The sequence below is a fragment of the Anneissia japonica genome, unplaced genomic scaffold (assembly GCF_011630105.1).
Source record: "Anneissia japonica isolate Jap-2015-1 unplaced genomic scaffold, ASM1163010v1 scaffold287748_len1686314_cov196, whole genome shotgun sequence".
In the NCBI taxonomy this organism is placed as follows: domain Eukaryota; kingdom Metazoa; phylum Echinodermata; class Crinoidea; order Comatulida; family Comatulidae; genus Anneissia; species Anneissia japonica.
The window spans coordinates 498,315-519,278 of record NW_022727190.1 but is presented as its reverse complement, the minus strand read 5'-3'; the positions used below and the strand labels follow the sequence as shown (position 1 = coordinate 519,278).

At 34.7% G+C, this 20,964-nt stretch overlaps 2 protein-coding genes and 1 long non-coding RNA gene across 8 annotated transcripts in view; 2 read left to right on the top strand and 1 right to left on the bottom strand.

Moving 5' to 3' along the window:
• The window catches only part of LOC117113551 (liprin-alpha-1-like), a 57,050-nt gene extending 51,630 nt beyond the window's left edge, over positions 1-5,420 (top strand). For all 6 annotated transcript variants that reach the window (XM_033256915.1, XM_033256914.1, XM_033256913.1 and 3 more), the window contains 3 exons: positions 654-895; positions 1,277-1,564; positions 1,892-5,420. In XM_033256915.1, coding sequence (XP_033112806.1) covers positions 654-895; positions 1,277-1,552 — 518 coding nt within the window. In that variant the 3' untranslated portion in view covers positions 1,553-1,564; positions 1,892-5,420. The remainder of the gene's footprint in view (positions 1-653; positions 896-1,276; positions 1,565-1,891) is intronic.
• A 7,082-nt stretch (positions 5,421-12,502) lies between these two features.
• LOC117113611 lies at positions 12,503-20,623 on the bottom strand. Its single transcript, XR_004446234.1, has 4 exons — positions 19,090-20,623; positions 18,831-18,917; positions 12,808-12,897; positions 12,503-12,627 (listed from the first exon to the last, which is right to left on the bottom strand). It is a non-coding gene; the product is annotated as an uncharacterized LOC117113611 (long non-coding RNA).
• LOC117113610 lies at positions 12,571-13,959 on the top strand. Its single transcript, XM_033257007.1, has 3 exons — positions 12,571-12,612; positions 12,790-12,908; positions 13,138-13,959. Exon 3 carries the CDS (start codon positions 13,192-13,194, stop codon positions 13,927-13,929), a length of 738 nt encoding a protein of 245 aa, XP_033112898.1. The 5' UTR covers positions 12,571-12,612; positions 12,790-12,908; positions 13,138-13,191; the 3' UTR covers positions 13,930-13,959.
• Positions 20,624-20,964: the final 341 nt, after the last annotated feature.

The following is a 20,964-nucleotide window of genomic DNA, read 5'->3' as shown; positions in this document are numbered from 1 at the left end:
ATTGCAGGTTTAACAGGATCCAATAAGTTATCAATTCCAATACGAAACAGCTATTAACAAACATTATTTACTGATTACAGACTTTTACTATGGAACCCTTATATTGATACCAGCCTATTCAATATAGGAATGGTATTATTAATGTGTATGTTAATTGGCTAGGAAATTGTTTTTTTCTTTATTTTAAATTAAGTGCAAGTAACTTACTTTAGGTACAAAATATGCAATTCAAATATTGAACTTTATGGATGTGTTCCACTAGGCAAATTTATTTGTGCTAATCGAAAACGTTGATTCTCTTCCTGAGTTCTGATTGGTTGCAGATTTTTTCGCTTCGCAAAAAGTAAAAACAGTTCGAACTACTGATTTCGCTGAAGCAAAAAACTCTGATAGAAATGTGAATGCGATGAACTGACGCTCTTGATTCACGCAAATAAATTCACCTAGTGGAAAACAGCCTTTAAGTTCTTCAGCTCATCAAAAATGTCTTTGAAACAAAGAATATTTAGAGAACTCATTTTCTGTTTGCATCTGTGAAGAGTAGATATTTTGTCTTACTCTTACCCAATGTAGACAATGATGTGCTAGCAACCACTGTATTTCAAAACATTACGAATTGATAATATTTTTAAATTCTATTCTTCATTGTGCAGATGTACTTGTATGGAGTAATGATCGTCTCATCAAATGGATTATTTCAATTGGTTTACGGGACTTTGCAAATCACTTGATTGAAAGCGGTGTTCACGGAGCATTGATTGCGCTGGATGACACGTTTGATCACAGCACCTTGGCTTTAGCACTTCAAATACCAGTCTCAAGTCAAGCGCGACAGATATTAGAAAGAGAATTTAACAACTTATTGTCATTTGGGACAGATCGTAGGATAGACGAAGTAAGTGATAATGATTACAGTGGAGTTGTAGCTGGCTAGTTATGATACTTACCTTATTTTCCCTTGGTTCTAGGTTTGATTTCTGCAAATACTTGTTACTTGGTATTTATATAGCGCCTTTCCTTTAGGTTACAAAGCGCTTTGTTTTCCCTGGTCATTGAGTCCACATGCTTAACCCCACCAGGTACCCATTTATACTCCTGGGTGGAGAGAAGCAACACAGATAAAGTTCCTTGCTCAAGGACACAAGTGAAGTGCACAGCAAGGGATTGAAACCCTGACCTAGAGATTGGGAAACCAAACCGTTCCCGCTGCTCTAAACCGCTTCCACTCACTACAAGAAAATATTTCTCATTCTCATTATTGGTTGAATTTTTTTAGAGTGATAGTGCAAAATTTCGAAGAGGACCATCATGGCGTAAGAAATTAAAACCGAAGGATCCTCCGGGTCAGAAGGGGAAAGAACGGGCTCCTATAGAGATCAGTGCATCACCAACCCAACAATTAGAGGCATACGAGGCTTACCATGCGGCCACATTACCCATCACTAACAGGATGGCTAATGTAAGGTCCACCTCCATTCCTGCATTAGGCTCAGCGGAAGCTAGCCCAAAGATGAGTTCTTCCACGGGGAATATCAATAACTACTCATGCTGACAAGAAGTTAAGGTGAGTTGAAGACAAGGCATTGATTTTTGTCAATAGGTTGTTAATAGCAGTGGCTCCAGAAATTTGTCGAGGGGGGGGGGGTCCCACATGCCTGATCGGGGTCCAATACTAGAGCCTCGTTTTTAAAAATTATTACTGTAATTTTGATCCGACGACTTCATCGTGGCTTTGGACTACGGGGTCTAGGCCTGTCTTGTGGGGGAATTCTCTTTCCCCTGCTGGTGTCCACACTGGTTCTTAATGGAAGAGAATGGTGATGAAAGTGACGAGGAAGATATTGAGAATCCCTTTGCAATTTATGTAAAACTGAATTTTATTTTCGTGCAGGAAACGGCATAAAATTTTGGACCAAGATGAATGATGCACACAGAGAGCATAATGAACTTGACGAGAAGACCTTTATCCTGTTTGGTTTTTGCCATGAGGAGAGCACACCAAGTGTTGTCAAGTTCAAGGAACTCACCTGCCTTACTGGCGGTACCAAGGATGAGAAAAAAAGAAAGTGATGTTGTTACTGTGACAACTGTTAACACTTCAGCAGGAATCAATAGTTTGTAGGGAAATCAAAACAGTGCTTAAAGAATGTAGCATTAAGTAATATGGAGAGGGGGATGGTAAAGATGATGATGATGATGATGATAAAAGTGATGCTGATGGTGATGATGTCAGATAAATAGATGTATGGTGCAGAAGCAAATCGAATTGTGGGTAATGTTGATCAATTTGTAGTATTGTGTGGCTGTTCAGTGACTAGCCTAATGTGGGGAAAAAAATATTAAAATTGTAGTGTTCCACTGTCTACCAGTATATGGTAGGTAGGACAGAAGAAAAGTAAACTTATTCGCTCCCTAAAATATTGTGAGTGAATTCCATGTTTCTTACTAAGCATGTAAGAAACATTTTACCTTCCAGTATTTTCTTTGTAATGGCCTTTAAATAATAATGGCCCCACCTATAAATGGAAATCAAATTGAATTGGTATGTCAGCCAACTATTGTAATATTTTGATTTTGTAGCAATTGTATGAATTGGAAATTTTTGCCTAAATAATCCTTGTATTTTGATACTGATGTTAAAATCGTCATACCTAGCTTCCTCTTTCTCTCCCTTCTCTACCTGATGCTTTCCCCTCTTTGACTTACATTTACCAATTTTGTAGGTATGTGTGTAATTGTGTAGCGTATTATGCTAAATCTCCACTCTGTCCGTGGCTCTTATCAATAATGTCTTGTTTGTGATTGGTTAAATTACAATCACAAATGGTATGCTTGAACGAACGCAGTCAAGTTGATGATGCTTGTTGTCGGTTTGACTGGAATATTGTTGTGTTAGCGTTAGATATCTTTTATATTTATATATTGATGTATTTTTGTTGTGGCTATCTTGCGCTGATGGGCTGTCATTGTGTGTCTGGTTGCATCCTTTTCTACTTCATCTACTTTTCTTTTATTTATGTTTTCTTAATGCCATCAAAGACAATCTGAATATTTGTTTTGTGAATAAACAAAAAAATGCTTTAATTGCATCTCCGACATTAAAAAGAGGAAATGGAATGAGGCATGGTTTTTTGGCATTCTTAATGGTGCACAGTGTATTGGATTATCTTATTATTTTTTAGGGATGTTCTTATCAGGGGACAATGGACATCTCATTTTATCCTGGTATCACACTCACAGACTAACAGGATCACTGTTTATTTGCGTACTCTACATTTTGCTGTTTTAACCAGCAGCTGTGTTGGTATGCTGGACAAACCACAAATCTTAAATTACATGTAAATTTTGTTTTATTTAGGTGTTGTATCAATGTATTACAAGATTCTACCATTAAAGAAAAAGTGTATTAATATTTCAATTAAAGTCAAAACAACTTACAATACAGAAATTAAATATTATACCATCAGTCTATTGAATATAGTAGTGCTTTCATCTAAGTTTTCAAAGCATTTATGATAAGATTGCAGTTTCGTTTTTTGTAAAGAAAAATGAGTTGCTGATGATAAAAAAAAAAATCGCTATTATATTTCACGATTCAATTTAATTGATGATGTACATACACTTCAATTTCATATTTACGCAACATTTAATTTGGGTTGCACCTTTAAACAAGCCTGTGTACATTGGTACCTGTACAGTAAGTACTGTATATAAGTGCAATGGATTAACCTGCTTCATTTGCTCATTTTGGTTCTCATTTCAAATATGCTGGTTCAGAGAATATTCTAGAATTTAGATAGTGATAATTTTGAAGTAAGCTAATTATGCATGATGTGCCAGATGGTGCCCCTTTAATGATGCTTGTTCAGGGGGCAGTACCACTAGCGATAATGCTTGTTAATGGCACAGCAGTAGAAAAAACAAATGGACAGGATTTGCTAAGCATTTGTCGAAGGAAATGACAAACTCATCTTATCATTCAATATTAATATTATCACCCAATATCAAGGTACTATTACATGATACTTTTCAAAGTTATTATAATTATTATTGTAACGAGTGCAGTTTTCAAATTGAATTAATTAATCGTAATCATCAGATTTTTTTTTTTTCCGGTAAGACTCAACAGATAGTATGTTAGATCAGACCTTTTCTGATAGTAAAAAGTATTGTTCAGACTTCATGACTATTATATAGGCACATCATAACTGTGGTTATGCAACAGTTTTTTGTCAAATTTGATCATTTGGAGAGGGGTTTAAAAGTACTGTTCAACTTTCAACATACATAGATATGTGCATAACTTGTTTGATCAGATATGTTTGAAAGAAACATACACAATCAAACAAGTATACATTGCCTGATGAGTCTTATTGACAAAATCTGATAGGTTTGTTTGGCTTATATATTTCAAGTTTTTCTCCTGTAAGCGCTCTGATCTTAACAAAATAGCGCTATATAAATGTCGCATTATTATTATTAATGCCATTTTGATCATATAATGATATATAATAATATACGTGATTACAATACATGTGGTTTGATTATAATACAGATGATTATTGTACTGATTTTAATAGGTCAAATTATTTATTTCATTGCCAATCAATTTTACTGAAAAAATGTCTTTTTCTTTTTTGTTACTGTGGTCGGAAATGAACTTTTGAACTCAGGGAGCATTTGTTGTGCCCAAAATTGTACTACACAAAATATAATTAATTAGCCACCATTCTCCATATCTCCACAGTACAATAATTAACTGTATTGTGGAGGTTTCAAATGTAGAACATAATGAAATGGTTTGATTTAAAAGTTATTGTGTGTAATGCCAGTTACTTAATCTTTCATTCGTATAAGGACATATTAGTCAGTTGAAACTTATAGCTGTATTTAACTTTCTTTCTAAAAAAAAGTTATAGCTTACTGCATACCATTATCCCTTGATCATAGTAAATATTTGTGAAAGTAAGAGAGAAATCATTCAAGCTTTAAAATGTTGCCTTTTTTTCTTTATTCGCTGTGTGACAATATTAAAAGTAAGCAAAGGACGGACAGAGAATGCTGTCAAAAAATGGCAGCATTTTAAAAACTACGTATTAAAAACAATTGTTCTTAATATTAATAAATTGTACATTACGGTATATACACAAATTGTAGGCCTAGGTATTTTATGTTGTATTATTGCTGAAAACCGGCTTGCTTATGTGTAAGGGCTGGTAAATTTGTTTTTATAAGTGAATGTTCTGTATAATAACCAACTATTCATTGTCAAGATCCTTATTTTGTACAATACAACAACTACTACTATTAATACTACTACTCTTACACTAGGTCTTATACTATTGTGTTGTATAAAAGAAAAATGTCCAGCCCAGTTATTGTCACAATAAAAAAAAATCAATGGAATTATTTATATCAGATATTGTAGTTATCCTGAGATATCATTTTGTCAGTCTCTGTTTACTGTGTGTGTGTTGGGGTGTGTTCAGGTGTGTGCCTGCAGTGGGCTTGTGGTATGTGTTAAACCTGGTTTTCATCAAATCGCTACATGCTATCGCTATGATCTTTCAGCAGTGCTGTAAAAGTAACAATTTTATGAAAACAAGGCTTTAGAAAATTAATGAAAGTGTGCTTTATGACACAATTTTATTTTATTTCATATAATATTTTATTACATTATTATTGTTATTATTATTATTATTATTATTATTATTATTATTATTATTATTATTATTTAGACAATACATAAGGCTCTGTGTAGACTATCAAACTTTTTTTGACAAAAAATATTTGCCATGCCTAAATATGGTCATGATGACATCACACCATGTCCATATAGCCACATCATGGCAATACTGTTGAATATAAAGACAAATAACTTCTGAATCTGAAACTTCAAAAAGAAGCCTAGGCTTCTTTGTTAGGACTGTTGGATGGGCTTCTTTTTGAGACCACTTTAGCAAAGTAAAGAGGTGGTGGGGGGGCTTTTCTAAATGATTACTTTAAATTTTGGGAAATGTTACTATAAACAATAAGAGGACTATACACATTTTTCAACTATGAAATCTTGTTTAAAAAAGCAAGAAAATAATTTTGTTTAAATTAGAGTAGAATATTTTTATCCAATCACAAAATCAGAGAGAACATCAGTTTGTATCATCGAGTGTAACTGGCATTAAATCATTTACATTAAATCATATGAAAAGAAGCATGTACTATCTTGAATAGAAGCCCATGGGCTTCTGTTTGAGATGGGGGTTTTTTTTTTATTAGATTAATTTTTCATACTAAAGTTGGGGGGTGGGGGGGCAGCTTCTTCTCGGGATTAAGCCCATAGGGCTTCTATTCAAGGTTTTACGGTATGGGCATACAACAGTTTTTTGTCGAAGAAAAATGAATAATCTAGACAGAGTATAAGATATATAATTAAAAGTGCAATCTGAAGATTTCTGTGAGTGCTTTCACACTAGTGCAATTCTACATGCTGACACTTTTAGATGCAACAAAGTGCGATAATATTTCCTTAAAAATATAATTCTTTACATTAATCATTATAATATTTATTAGTAAACCATAGCTTTATATTTAATACTGCACTAACACAGTAATCCAAATAAAACTGTAAAATAAACAAAGGTGTAAAGCAAGTTTATTTTTGTAATAAGCACATCTGAAAATGCGCTGAGTAAGTTTTGATCATGTGCAATGCGGCATTATACGCGCGCACGATCACTGTGATGCGCATGCGCACATGACAACATAATGATGGTATGCTTGGTTACTCTGGTTTGTTATTCACTAACAAACTTGTTGAAATAAACAGCACACAAGAAATTGTCTGTGGAAAACAATTAAAAAGTAAGTTATTTTACTTATTTATAAGTAATGCACTACTGTAACTTGTTCAATAACTTTTATAGATTATATGAAACTAACTTTACATAAATAATAAAAACTTCAAAAAGAGAAAGGTTCGAAAATATATTTTCTAGATTTTATTGATCGTAAGCACACCGTGACATTCATAACAACACGTTGTACGTATGTACGTACGTCAGTTGGACATGCGCAGGAAATACGGCAAAACGGGCGCGTATACATAGTAACATACGCGTGTGTAATATAGTCTGTCTCCTTGGTTTCTAAACAAAGCGCAGAATTATGCGTAGCGTGTTTGCGAATGGTTGGTTACCCTGGTTTCTCATTTCACTAAACAAACCTGTTGAATTGAAACCACGCAAGAAATTGCCCACAGAAAACAATTAAAACGTAAGTTCTTCAGTTAGAAATGCGTAATACACTACTGTGAATTGTTTAATAACTGTTATGGTTGATACATAATTATAATACTTTAAAAAAAACAAAACTTCTGAAATAGATTTATAATTTCCTTTTAATAGCATACACAACATATGCACGACGTCGGTCTTTGGCCCACGTACGTACGATGTGTGGTCAATTCACGTTGATACTGTTCACTGATCGCTAGACTTTCTTTATTAGACATTCCTAGATAAGATTTTATAGATATGAAATAATATAATAATAGGCCTATTACATTTTAATTATTTAAACTATTAGTATATTACTGTAGTAGGTTTATTCAAGTTGAACTTCAAGATAATTTTTTAGAGAGGATCAGTTTAGGACATGCGCAGAAAATACAGCGCATACGCGCGCACACAATTGGCACTCATACGCGCGCACACAATTGGCACTCGTACGCGCGCACACAATTGGCACTCATACGCGCGTACGGACCTTCCACTAAGCCCCGCCCATTATATATGGTTGCTGTGGTGAGACAGCCACGTGTGTTCCTGGCCCTCTTCTGATTGGTCAGAAGTTTGACTGGACATGAACTTGCGATGATGGTTACCCTGGTTTCTCATTTTACTACACAAACTTCTTGAAATTATTTAGCGCGGAGAAATTGTCTACAGAGAAACAATAAAACAGTAAGCTTCTTTATTTGATATACACAGAACATGACTGTAACTTATTTAAACAACTTTTATGGATACATGTTGCTAAATTTGATTAATAATGCAAACTTTGAAATGGTAGAAAAAAAAAATCTAAATTCTCCAATGTATTGATGACCGGTACGTACGTACGTAACTAGGCCTAGGGCCTAGGGCCTAGGGCCTAGGCGCCGCACACGATAACGAATGCGGTCTGAGTAGGCCTAGCCTAGTGAGGCCAAAATCACCTTGTACTTGCTGTTTATCATATGCCGAAATTGTTTTCGTCTAAGCTGTTAATAATCAGAATAATTAATAATCATAGGCCTAGGGCCTATTCCATGACCACCATTTTTTTCACATTCATGTAGGCCTAGTAGGCCTAGGCCTATCATCTGTTGTGTGGATCTTGACTGCTCTGTGTAACAATAATCTCAAAACACAATTTAAATGGCAAATCAAGGACGACTGTATTATACACATATCCATTCATCCTTCTTTCAATTTATCATAGGCCTAGGCCTATTCAATTTAATACATTTCCCATCCCCTCCCCACCTCGCCTCCGCCTTTAGCTTCCTTCTTGAGAAATATTAGGGCCTAGTCACGACTCAACTGTAAAAAAAGAAATGAAAAAAACAGAAGAAAGTGTAGTCACGACTCGTAAATTAATTAAAAAGGAAAAATGAAATTGCAAATGTGTTTGCTTCAATGAGAAATGTATGTTGCAACTTGACTAAAAAAAAAATTGAAAAGGAAGTAAGTGTAGTCGCGTCTCGTAAATTAATTTGTTTTTAAATGAGAAGGTGTTAGTCGTGACACGACCTTAAAAATACAAAGACTGTGACCACTACTTTGCGTTCTTGGCTCAAGTAATCTCTTTGTCATCAGGCAAACTTGCACCAGTGTGTGGGCTTTGTTTCAATTTGACATTTTATTCAAATTTTAGAATAAAACAGTATACAAAAATAATAAGTTATATATTTCTTTTTATAGTCATAATGAAGTTTATTGTATGTTAATTATCATATATTTTTTGTATTAGCTTATGCCTACCAATGCTGTACAATTGTCATTATAGTTTTAATTTATATTTTTGTTTGATTCATTATTGTTATTAGGCCTATACTGTATTAATATTTATACATTATTTAAACAAATATGCCTCGGTAACACAATAATCATAAAATGGCCAAATGTCGTTCTAAGAAAGTTGGCTAAACTACCAGTGTTACTTAGTATAAAACATACTCCAAATAAAGTGAGACTAGTCATTTTGATTCAATATTTCGATCTTTTATTAGATCATCATCAGGAATGAATAAAGATTCCAACATTACAAACATATATTCCAAAAGTGTTACAGAAAATTAACCAATGAGAAACAGTCAGTAATGTAGCCAATAAGATTCAGAATTAAGTGTTGGTGATTAAGTAATAAAGTATCAATAAACAAGCTAAATGATGTGATGAAATAAACAACTGAAAGTGAGAACTAGGTAAACAATGATAGTTCTTTTGATGCTTTCAGTCCATTGTTAAGTAATGGGTTGAAACGTCTAATAGCAGTGTTAGTAATGTAACTAAATACCAGTGTTAGTAATGTAACTAATGTACTATTACTACAATAAATGAGTAAACAAACAAGTAATAGATATCAAATGAATTATTCTTGTAATTTAAATAACAGATATAACATCTGATTCTCAGAATGGCCACTAGCCAAAACAGCCTTAACTTAAAATCAGCACCAAAGAGTGCAAAAAGTCGGCTTGAAACATCAGCTGCTAAAACCGCTGTCCAAGCCCGGAACTTCCAATGGCCTGGGGATGACAGAGGCGACCAGCTACTTGACAAACCACAATTGTCAAAGTCATGCCTTGTACCCGTAGATGCAATCAAGAAGTAAGTTTTTAAATTTTTTATTTATTCATTTCTTTCTTCTTTACTTCATTCATTCATGTATACATTCATTCATACATTTATTTATTTATTCATTTATCAAATTCATTTATAGTTTATAAGTACTGTAGTTGATAATCAGTATTGATAATAATGTTTTGAGAAAATGTGTATAAAAATATTCTAAATAATTACTGTCATGTCTAATGGAGAAACACACGATCAATTATTTGTAGATTTGATCTGCAAGAGTCTGAGAACCAGGTAGACAAGAACATAGTAGAAGACATTTCAAAACTGAAACAGTCTTTGATTGATCAGTCTGAATCACCTGACATCACATGCCCATCCACGCCTCGCACCGATGCACGGAACAATCTACTTGAAATGAGTGGACACAAGGTGACAGTCCTGCAACCTGTACCACCACGCAAAGTACCACGACCACCTTCGGTACCAAAGAGTGGAAGAAACACTCCTCAACGGTGGGGACGCAAACTCCGATCACCAGTACTTCCGCCGATTGTCAAAGGTGTCTCAATTGCTGATGCATCAGTCGACAAGGATATTGGCACTTACAAATCACCGAGCCCACCTCCAACTAAGCCTCCAACTCCACCCCCAGCCAAAGTGGTTGAGTCAATTTCATCTAAACAGAACGAGGGCAGAAAATACCCTATCAATAGGAAGAGTACCTTTCCCATTGTGTATAACCCAAGCTTCCTGCCACCCTTGAAGGAACGCCAGCATCTTTTGCCGATGTTTGCTCAAGGAAAGAAAGTCACTCGACTGGACAGGAACATCCAACTTGATCCTTCAACAAACCATGAACTTCAACCACCAAAGGTGAGTATCTTCAAACATTTGAAATAAATACAAATTTTACTACACTTTCTCACAATTATGTAATCTGGTATATATATTTATTCATGAACATATTTTAAAACATAGGAATAAACTGTTTTACTAAGCAAAAAATGACTGAACAATTTAAAAACATTAATTAAATTATATCAAGAACTTATTTAATGATATAACACTGTATATAATAAAATAATAATACATAAGAATGCAAAAAATTGTTATATTTATGATTGCATAAATATATGATTTATTTTAGTACAGCATGATTATAAATTACCTTAATTAAATTTTAATTAATACAAGGCATCTTGATGCCTGTAGGCTAAATTGCATGCATTTACACACAAAATACAAATCATTTACATAAATCTCAATTCAATTCATTTATTTAAATTTTTTTTAAATATATAAACTACAAAAAACATAAGCAGAAAATAATGAGAAATAAGTAATGATATCACATAAACAATTTCACTAACTTCATTTTGGCTCATTTGATGTCTTCATTCTTATAGATCATTACTCCACAATACATGAACAAGACCTCCACCAAAAAGGGCCAACCGTCATCCAGTGCCCCAGCTGCAATCGCAGCCAATGATGGAGAGTCAAAACACCACCAACCTGAACTAGACTTACTCAAAATTGACACCCGACCAACTAACGATGCCTCATCATCCGCACTGTTGAAACCATCTGTACCCGTCAGGAGATGCAGTTCACTGGACAACAATTCCAGGCAGGCGCATGGACGCAAACTTGAAAGGGTAAGTAAAAAAATACCATATATACTCGCATATAAGATGAACCCCAAGTTTAAGAAGGTTTTTGGACAAGTATTTCGGGCGTATACCATTGAAATTCATACTTTTTGCTGCTCTTTATCGTTTTGATACTGCATCTAGCTGGCTAAACACGGAGCCAAATGTAAGGCTAATATTCAAAATAATACCATGTTATTCAAAATCTTATTTCCCAGTATTTAAAATTGCATTCATTCATAATAACATTTAGTAGGTTCATTGCAGTAGTAAATTCGCATGTTATGGATGATCCGCACATAAGATGAACATAATTTTAAAAATCTAATATTTGTATGTTGCGCATACAAGACGACCCCCTCGTAATTTGCTGTTTTAAGCCTTGTCTTATACGCAAGTATTACAGTAATACAACTTCCATTTATGTGACATCTCCTCATTTATAATAATTATTAATCTATTAGTAGCAATAAATATACTGTAAGCCTATGTATCATAACTAACTGAAAAATTCAAAAGGTGACAAAGTGGATGGAGCTATCATAGCACAGATTGTTGATGCTGGCGAATCTGAATGGAGCATTCCACGTCCCATGAATGCATGTGTTTACATAATAATGTTTACGCTATATTTTTTTGGCCGTTAGCAACAATATCCAAGGAGCAGGAAAGGTCCATAGATAAAAGGCAACAATTATCAATTTACTCAGTAATCAATAACAACAAACAAATCACATTAATATCAGCATGAAAATTTTCAGGCATTTATAATTTTTTTTTAATATTGATAATAAAAACATTTTTTGTTAAGTCCACTTCAAATTGAATATGTTCATCAGGTTTGTATAAATCATAGTTAATAAAGAACTATATCAGGATCAGAATCTGGATACACAATTTTAAATTTAACGTTGTGGTATAATATTACTTCTATGTGTTTGGAAATTTGAATTTAAGAAATACAAAAGAAAAACTCTGATATTAATTTTACTTAAATTTGATTTCATTACAGTTGCCACGTGCTCAGTTGAACCTTCCATCGGTTTCTGAACTGGAATTGAATCTGTCAACTAAACGACTGCTGCCACCAATCTCGAATAAATCATCTGACAGTAACACCGGTACGTTTGCAATATCTATTAAATAATAATTAACCAGCATAATAATCACACCAATGAATTCAAATATATAATTTTCAAAAAGATAGAACATTATAACGAAACATAAGAAACAAGTCAACATTTACTACATATTATTTATTTGATTTTGTTATTTACTCTATAATTTTCATTCACTAGGACGAATCAACAACTCACCTGAAATTCAGTATGAGGAGGAAAGTGAGGAGGAGCATGTTGACTTTCTGTCTCTTAGCAAAAAATGCTTGCCACAGATTCAGGCAGTTACTGAAGCAAAGGTAGAAACATTTACTTTGGCATTAAAAAGTTTTTTCATTGTTGACAATTTTCCATTAAAATTACTAGAGAAACATAAAATATGTGATAACTATTAATAATATGAATATAAAGAAGTTATGAAATGTATTAATAATAATAGAGCATTGACAAGGAAGAAAAAAAAAATAATTTTAATATTTATACACTAAAAACAATGGAATCTAAATCATCAAACTATATTTCTGCTAGGTGAGAGAGAAGGTTCAGAAGTTCCGTGACATCACTGAGGACTCTCTTCAGCGTATGATGGATCGCTTGGACTTTGACTGCTTCTTTGACAGTGAATGGTCCTTCCCAGAAGACAGCAACCTCCATCGTGCTGTTCTCCTGCGCAACCATGCTCTTAACCATGGCATAATCTACCGACTTAACAGGCGAAAAACCGAGATAGCTAGAGACATCGAGTCAATGGAGAGCTTCCAACAGTTAAGCAGAAAACCATCCCAAGTCATGACACTTGAACACCTAGAGAATGGAGAGATCAAAACAAACAACAGAGTTTTAATTTTTGACCAGAACAAGGGAAAGACCTTTGTACATACAGGCGATCGTGAAGTGAAACTTGGAAATTCTATCTTATCTGCCATCAACAACTGCAAAGCAAAGAAGCTTAAAAAAGTTTCTAACAAGAAATGTGCTCAGAAATCCAAGACCACACCATGTAAGTCTGTAAGTCAACAATGCCACATTGGCCCACCAAATGGCTTTGTGAATATACCAATCCGCATCCAGAACCTACCACCAATCAAGGTCAACAGCTTAGGCCCAAGCAACGTCGTCCACAGCTTAGCTGCAACAAAGCTTACAACACTACCAACAGTTACTCAGCTTCCACCTCAAACTAAGCAGCCTCGACATAAGACCACCAAAAACGAAACAACCACCATGGAAAAATTCAACCAATCAATCCATGGAAAAAAGCTGTGTGGAACCAAGAAGCGTGGGCCACAAAAGGCCAGCAACAATAAGCGTACGGAGTAATTCCGTACGCTTTGCAAGGTGAATGTAAGGGGCCCAATACCACCAACACCACCACCATTTTGTAGGATTCAAACCTCCTCTTCTATCTTTTGTATTCATATATTCTAATCTATTCTATTTTACATTCTTTTCTCTTTCACTAAATTCATTCTTAATTTTGTGTTATATTTGCGACTGGCAGAGTATTTTAAATAACTAACAATAATTATGTTTTGGTAGTTGATATACAGATATATAATATATTTAAATCTTGAAATGTTTATTTATAATAGTAACATATAATTATTTTAAACTAAAATATGTAAATCAATTGCTTTTAAAGTAAGGTACAGTACATGCTTTTCCTAGGTTTTAAAAACACATATTTTCTAGCTTTTTGCTGGAGGTTTTAAAGGTACATTCTCTAGCTTTTTAAAAATGATTTTTAAAGTACATTCTCTAGCCTTTGTTGGATGTTTTGAGGAAAATTCTCTGACCTTTTTGCTGATGTTTCAAAAAACACAATTATCTGGCCTTTTGCTAGATATTTTAGAGGAAAATTCTCTGGCCTTTTGCTGGAAGTTTAAAAAGCATAATTATCTGGCCTTTTGCTGGATGTTTTAATAGAGGAAAATTCTCTGACCTTTTGTTGGAGGTTTTAAAAGCACATGCTCTGGCCTTTTGCTGTAGGGGTTAAAGGCACATTATCTGGCCTTTTTCTAAATGTTTTAGAGGAAAATTCCCTGGTCTTTTGCTAGAGGATAAAAATGCCATATCTGGCCTTTTCCTGTATGTTTTAGAGGAAAATACTCTGACGTTTTGTTGGGGTATTAAAAGCAACTTCTTTGGCCTTTTGCTGGAGGTATATTAAAAGCACATTCTCTGTCCTTTTGCTGGAGGTATTAAAAGCACATTCTCTGGCATTTTGCTGGAGGTATTAAACGCACATTCTTCTCTGGCCTTGTTAAAGGTATAAAAATCCAATTCTCTGGCCTTTTGGAGGTATTAAAAGCACATTCTCTGGCATTTTGCTGGAGGTATTAAACGCACATGCTTCTCTGGCCTTGTTAAAGGTATAAAAATCCAATTCTCTGGCCTTTTGGAGGTATTAAAAGCACATTCTCTAGCATTTTGCTGGAGGTATTAAACACACGCTTCTCTGGCCTTTTGCTGGACATATTAAAAGCACATTCTCTGGCCTTGTTAAAGGTATAAAAATCAATTCTCTGGCCTTTTGGAGGTATTAAAAGCACATTCTCTGGCATTTTGTTGGAGGTATTAAAAGCACATTCATTCTCTTGCCTTTTGCTTGAGATATTAAAAATACATTTTCTGGCCTCTTGCTGGAGATATTAAAAGCACATTTTCTGCCCTTTTGCTAGAGGTCTAAAGACATATTCTCTGGCCTTTGCCAGGGATTAGGCATATGCTCCAGCCTTTTGCTTGAGGTTTTAAAAGTACATTCTCTAGGCTTTTGTTAGAGGTTTTAAGGTACAGTACATTTTCTGGGCTTTTAACAGCGGTTTAAAGGCACATTCTCAAGCCTGTTGACTAAAATTTTAAAGGACCATTCTCCGCATGTTGCTGGCACTTTAAGGCACATTTCATGACCTTTTATTAGAGGTTTAAAAGGCACACACTTCAGTTTTTTGCCGAATTTTTCAAAACCTAATTCTGCAGCCTATTATTGTTTGGGGTTTAAATGTACTGACATTCTCTATTGCCTTTTCTAGAGGCCTCTAGCTAGTTGTAGGGAAAATAATTTTCTCTGACTGAACTTCTTCTATAGATTTGATACCTTTATAGGTGCATTATTTGCCTTACCTGAAGAAGAATTAACATTTACATGTTGCTAGATATGATAGGCTCAATATTGTAGCTTTTCAGGAAGAGTGAAAATACTTGCTTTGACATTTTGCTAGAGATTGATAGTTGAAGGGTGATTAAACTAGGCAATCAAAATTTTAAAGTATAACCAAAAAAATCAACACATTATTATGATGAAGGATGTCACAATTTCTTGATATCACACCTTGGTCAGATGCCCTGTTTATATGCAAATCAGCTTAATTGTGCAAATTACAGTATGTTATAACAATACTGTATAGGGTTCCCTTACACTGCCAGTCACAATAGAGAGTTGCTTAAAAAAAAAATGTACAGAACATGCATGTTTCAATTTGCTCAAATGTAACCTTCGCTCCACAGATGACTGGAAGTGCCTCATTTGGCCTTTGACTCTATTTTTGCAGGATTTCCATATCTCTGCGACTACTGTCCGTAGAGACTTGGTTTTGAGCTCAAATCTTTCAGATGCATGTTCCATTGACTGTAATGGGGAATTGTGCAAAAGTCATCTGAGACCTCTTACTGATCTTTGACCCAGCAGGTCACTCTGCAATTTTAATGTAACTCCATAACAACTGGTCATACAGACCTGATTTTAGTCTCAAATTGTCAGGAAGGTATATGTTGCTATTCACTTTAATAGAGAGGCGAATCAGAACATGACCAGCTAAAGTCTCCTTTCTAACAAATGATCTATGTACTCTGCATTTTCATAGCACCTAATTACTCATCAAATGTTATATCATTCAGAAGCTATTCCATAACATTTAGTACACACTAACATTTCTATACACTTCATTGATGAGTAGTTTAGATGGCTAGTCTACTCACCTCACCCCTCCCCAAATATTTTTCCCTGGACTTCATCCCTGTGGCTATTTTCTACTATGATATTTTTCCCAATGGTTTGTTTCCCTAGGACAAATTCCCCCCTCCTCCAAATTAAATAAAACCATCATGGGTTACATAATTTAATTTAATCTTTGCTCTACAATAAATTTAAAAGCAATTATTGCAACTATAATTCGAGAGGGTAGTACTACACAAAACTAGGTTTATATTATTTCCTCTCTATATTAATTTATTTCTTGTTGTTAAGGCAATATAATTATACTATAACATGGAAATAAGTTATGCAAAGCTAAATGGAAACAACTTACTTTCATAGTTCAAAAACTAAATAGTACTATATAGAAAATAATAGAAGTAATTAGTTAAAAAAGACATACATAATTTCTTTTTATTTTAACATTACACTAATTGTACAATACATTTTTTGTTTATATTTATTTTGAGAGGGTGGCCCATAAAAGCACAAACATTTACCATGTATTTCTTCTTCATAGTTATTTAATCTTAAAAATATCATAATTCAATACATGACGTAACAAAATATTATATAATGATATGGAACATATCTAATACTTAGAAATAATAATAATAATAATAATAATAATAATAATAATATAATAATAATAATGATAATGATAATAATATCAATAATAATGCCTAAAGTGTGAATTGCAATGTTATTGTTTTTTATATTTTCCCACTAAAAATGATTAAATTATAAGTTATNNNNTAATCCTTAATGTTTTATTTAAGGCATGAGTGGAAATTCTGGGTGGGAGAAACAGTCCTAAGGGAAAATAGAGAGGAAAATAACGAGGAAATGAAATACTTGTATTTACAAATACAGTGGAAACTACCAATTGTAGTAGGGTAATTACACAATCTACTAGCCAGTGCTGTAGTAAACCCGTAGTTCTCATCATTTATTCACCTATTTATTTTTATTTATTTCATTTTACCCAATGCCAAAAACAGAGTAGATAAATACAATACATTACAGAAACAGTCATAAAATATTTGTTAAAGTATAATAAAACATTCATGATTAAAAAATTTTACAACAATAATTACTACAGTATACATATAAGGAGCAAAAACAATAATTATAATAAAAATTCAGATGATGAGCTACATACAATGTGAGGGATTAAGTGTCAAATGGCTTCAACAGCGACAGCGCCCGATGGATCAGGTACAAGATGACCAACAAAATAGGGAAGCATTAAATGAATGATTGGTTGGACACCAGTCAAATTTTCTTCATCCCTAAACCATCCACATCCCACAGTTAACCATGTAAGAAACTTTTACTGGGCGGAACTCAACACCTACCAGTTGTCATCCAAGTCACTGCTGCTGAAGATGCATCAATAAAGAAAACATCTTACTGTAAAGGGCACTAAAGAGCTGAGAAAGAAGGTGAAATAAATAGCACCAAAATCAGGCTTTGCTGAAGTTGAAGATGAAGACAGCAGGAAGATACATCATCCCACAGTTTTTCAAGGAACGAGCAGAATTGTAGTATGCCACCATGTTTGAAGAATGTCTATCCTGATTAAAGAACTGAAGTACGCAAGAAAGTGGTGAAAAGCATACAAATTATGTTGTCAGAAAACTCAATGGTCATGCTGAAGCACTACCTCAACAGCCCAATTGAAGTTGCTACTGAATGGATCATGCACACTGAATATCTGGTAAAGGCATCACCAATGTCTACACTACATTCAAGCCTGCAACACCAACTACATACATTCATTGCAAGAGTTACAGAAGCCTTCAAGATTGGTGTCGTCGATGTGAATTTATCAATCAATGGTCAACATAGGCAGCAGGTTTCAGATTAAGATTATTATTGAATTTTAATTTTTAACTTCTGTAGTTTAGATCTCATCTAGGTTTCCATCATTCCCTCTAAGTTAGTGCTAGAGTGGGACATCCTTCTTCCACAACATAATGTGTACTCATTTCGTCGCTCACATCACAAACAAACACAATCAAAGTAGATTGTGTTAGTTCGTGAAATCACAGTAGCACATCAAAACGAGCGCGTATTGGTTTTCAAGCAATTTTGTATTCTTTAACACACAAAAAGTCTGTAAAAACAACTGCGCGTATTTTAACGCACTTTTGTGATTTCACGAACTAGCACAATCTAATTTAATTGTGTTAGTTGGTGATGTGAGCGACGATTTCTTAATGCCTTTTGTTTCTTATTACCTTACCTGATGAAGTTCTAAATTACTCATCTACGAAGTTGATAGAAATGTCTTCTGGATGATATAAGATTTCTCTGACCAGTAGTTATGAGGCTACAAGAAAATGTCAGACTAACTGGGTCATAGTTTAGAAAGGGGGTTACCTGGACATTTTCTGATAAACTTCTCCACTATAGTAAATACAAACATATTCTTTCTACAATTTGACACCAAAATCAAGTTTCTATGACCATGTTATGGAGTTACATGAAACTGCAAAGCGTACCTGTTTGGTCAAAGATCAGGAACGGGGGCTCTGGTGACTTGCACAAAATTCTTCATTGCAGTGAATGGAAACATGTAAATCTGATGGGTTTCAGACCAAAGCCAATTCTCTACGGACTGTAGTCACGGAGTTATGGAAATCCTGCAAAGAAAGGGTCAATGGTCAAATGTAGTATTTCCTATCAGATGTGGAGAAAATGTTACATTTAGGGTTAGAAACATGCATGTTCTGAACAATAAGTCTATAAATGACCAACAGTTGATATGGGAACCCTATACTTTCACCTCATATTTTTGTATAGACAGGGCATTTAATGAGACTATTTGTAGAGTTTAACCCCCTTTTCATATGTATAAATTTAAACAAATTTTGCCATATGTTCCACCTTTGGGATTTAAAAATAAAATTTAGATTGCAGCCTGTTATTTAAAAGGCACTTGCTCTGGCTTTTTCCTAGTAATTCCTATATGATACATTAAACCTTTGGATTTTCCTCAAGCGTGAAAGGACTTTCTCTGGCCTTACTAGTACTAACAGATCTGGTAGTTTCATTTTTTGGCCTTTTCTTGGCAGTGTGAAAGGGGCCAAAAAAAAAGGTACCTCACTGTGCTCTGCCATTCCAACTTGTGCTATGACTCACTGTGCCCTGTCATTTTAACATCATGTGCTACATACCTGACTGTGCCCTGCCATGTTAACACCATGTAGACTTGACTGTGCCCTGCCATGTTAACCCCATGTACTATGTACCTCGCTGTGCCCTGCCATGTTAACACCATGTGCTAGATACCTCGCTGTGCCCTGCCATGTTAACACCATGTTCTAGATACCGCGCTGTGCCCTGCCATTTTAATATTATGTGCTAGATCTCGCTGTGCCCTGCCATTTTAACATCATGTGCTAGATACCTCACTTTGCCCTGCTATTTTAACATCATGTGCTAGATACCTCGCTGTGCCCTGCCATTTTAACATCATGTGCTATATACCTCACTGTGCCCTGTTTTTTAACATCATGTACTATACACCTGACTGTGCCCTGCCATTTTAACATCATGTTCTATATACCTGACTGTGCCCTGCCATTTTAACATCATGTGCTGTATACCTGACTGTGCCCTGCCATTTTAACATCATGTGCTATATACCTGACTGTGCCCTGCCATTTTAACATCATGTGCTATATACCTGACTGTGCCCTGCCATTTTAACATCATGTACCATATACCTGACTGTGCCCTGCCATTTTAACATCATGTGCTAGATACCTCACTTTGCCCTGCTATTTTAACATCATGTGCTAGATACCTCGCTGTGCCCTGCCATTTTAACATCATGTGCTATATACCTCACTGTGCCCAGTTTTTTAACATCATGTACCATATACCTCACTGTGCCCTGCCATTTTAACATCATGTACCATATACCTCACTGTGCCATGCCATTTTAACATCATGTGCCATATACCTCACTGTGTTCTGCTATTTTAACATCATGTGCTATATACCTCACTGTGCCCTGCCATTATAACATCATGTATTATATACCTCGCTGTGCCCTGCCATTTTAACTTCATGTGCTATATACCTACCTCACTGTGCCCTGCCATTTTAACATCATGTACCATATACTGTACCTCACTGTGCCCTGCCATTTTAACATCATGTGCTATATACCTCACTCTGCCTTGCCATTTTAACATCATGTACCATATACCTCACTGTGGCCTGCCATTTTAACATCATGTGCTATATACCTCACTGTGCCCTGCCATTTTAACATCATGTACCATATACTGTACCTCACTGTGCCCTACCATTTTAACATCATGTGCTATATACCTCACTGTGCCCTGCCATTTTAACATCATGTGCTA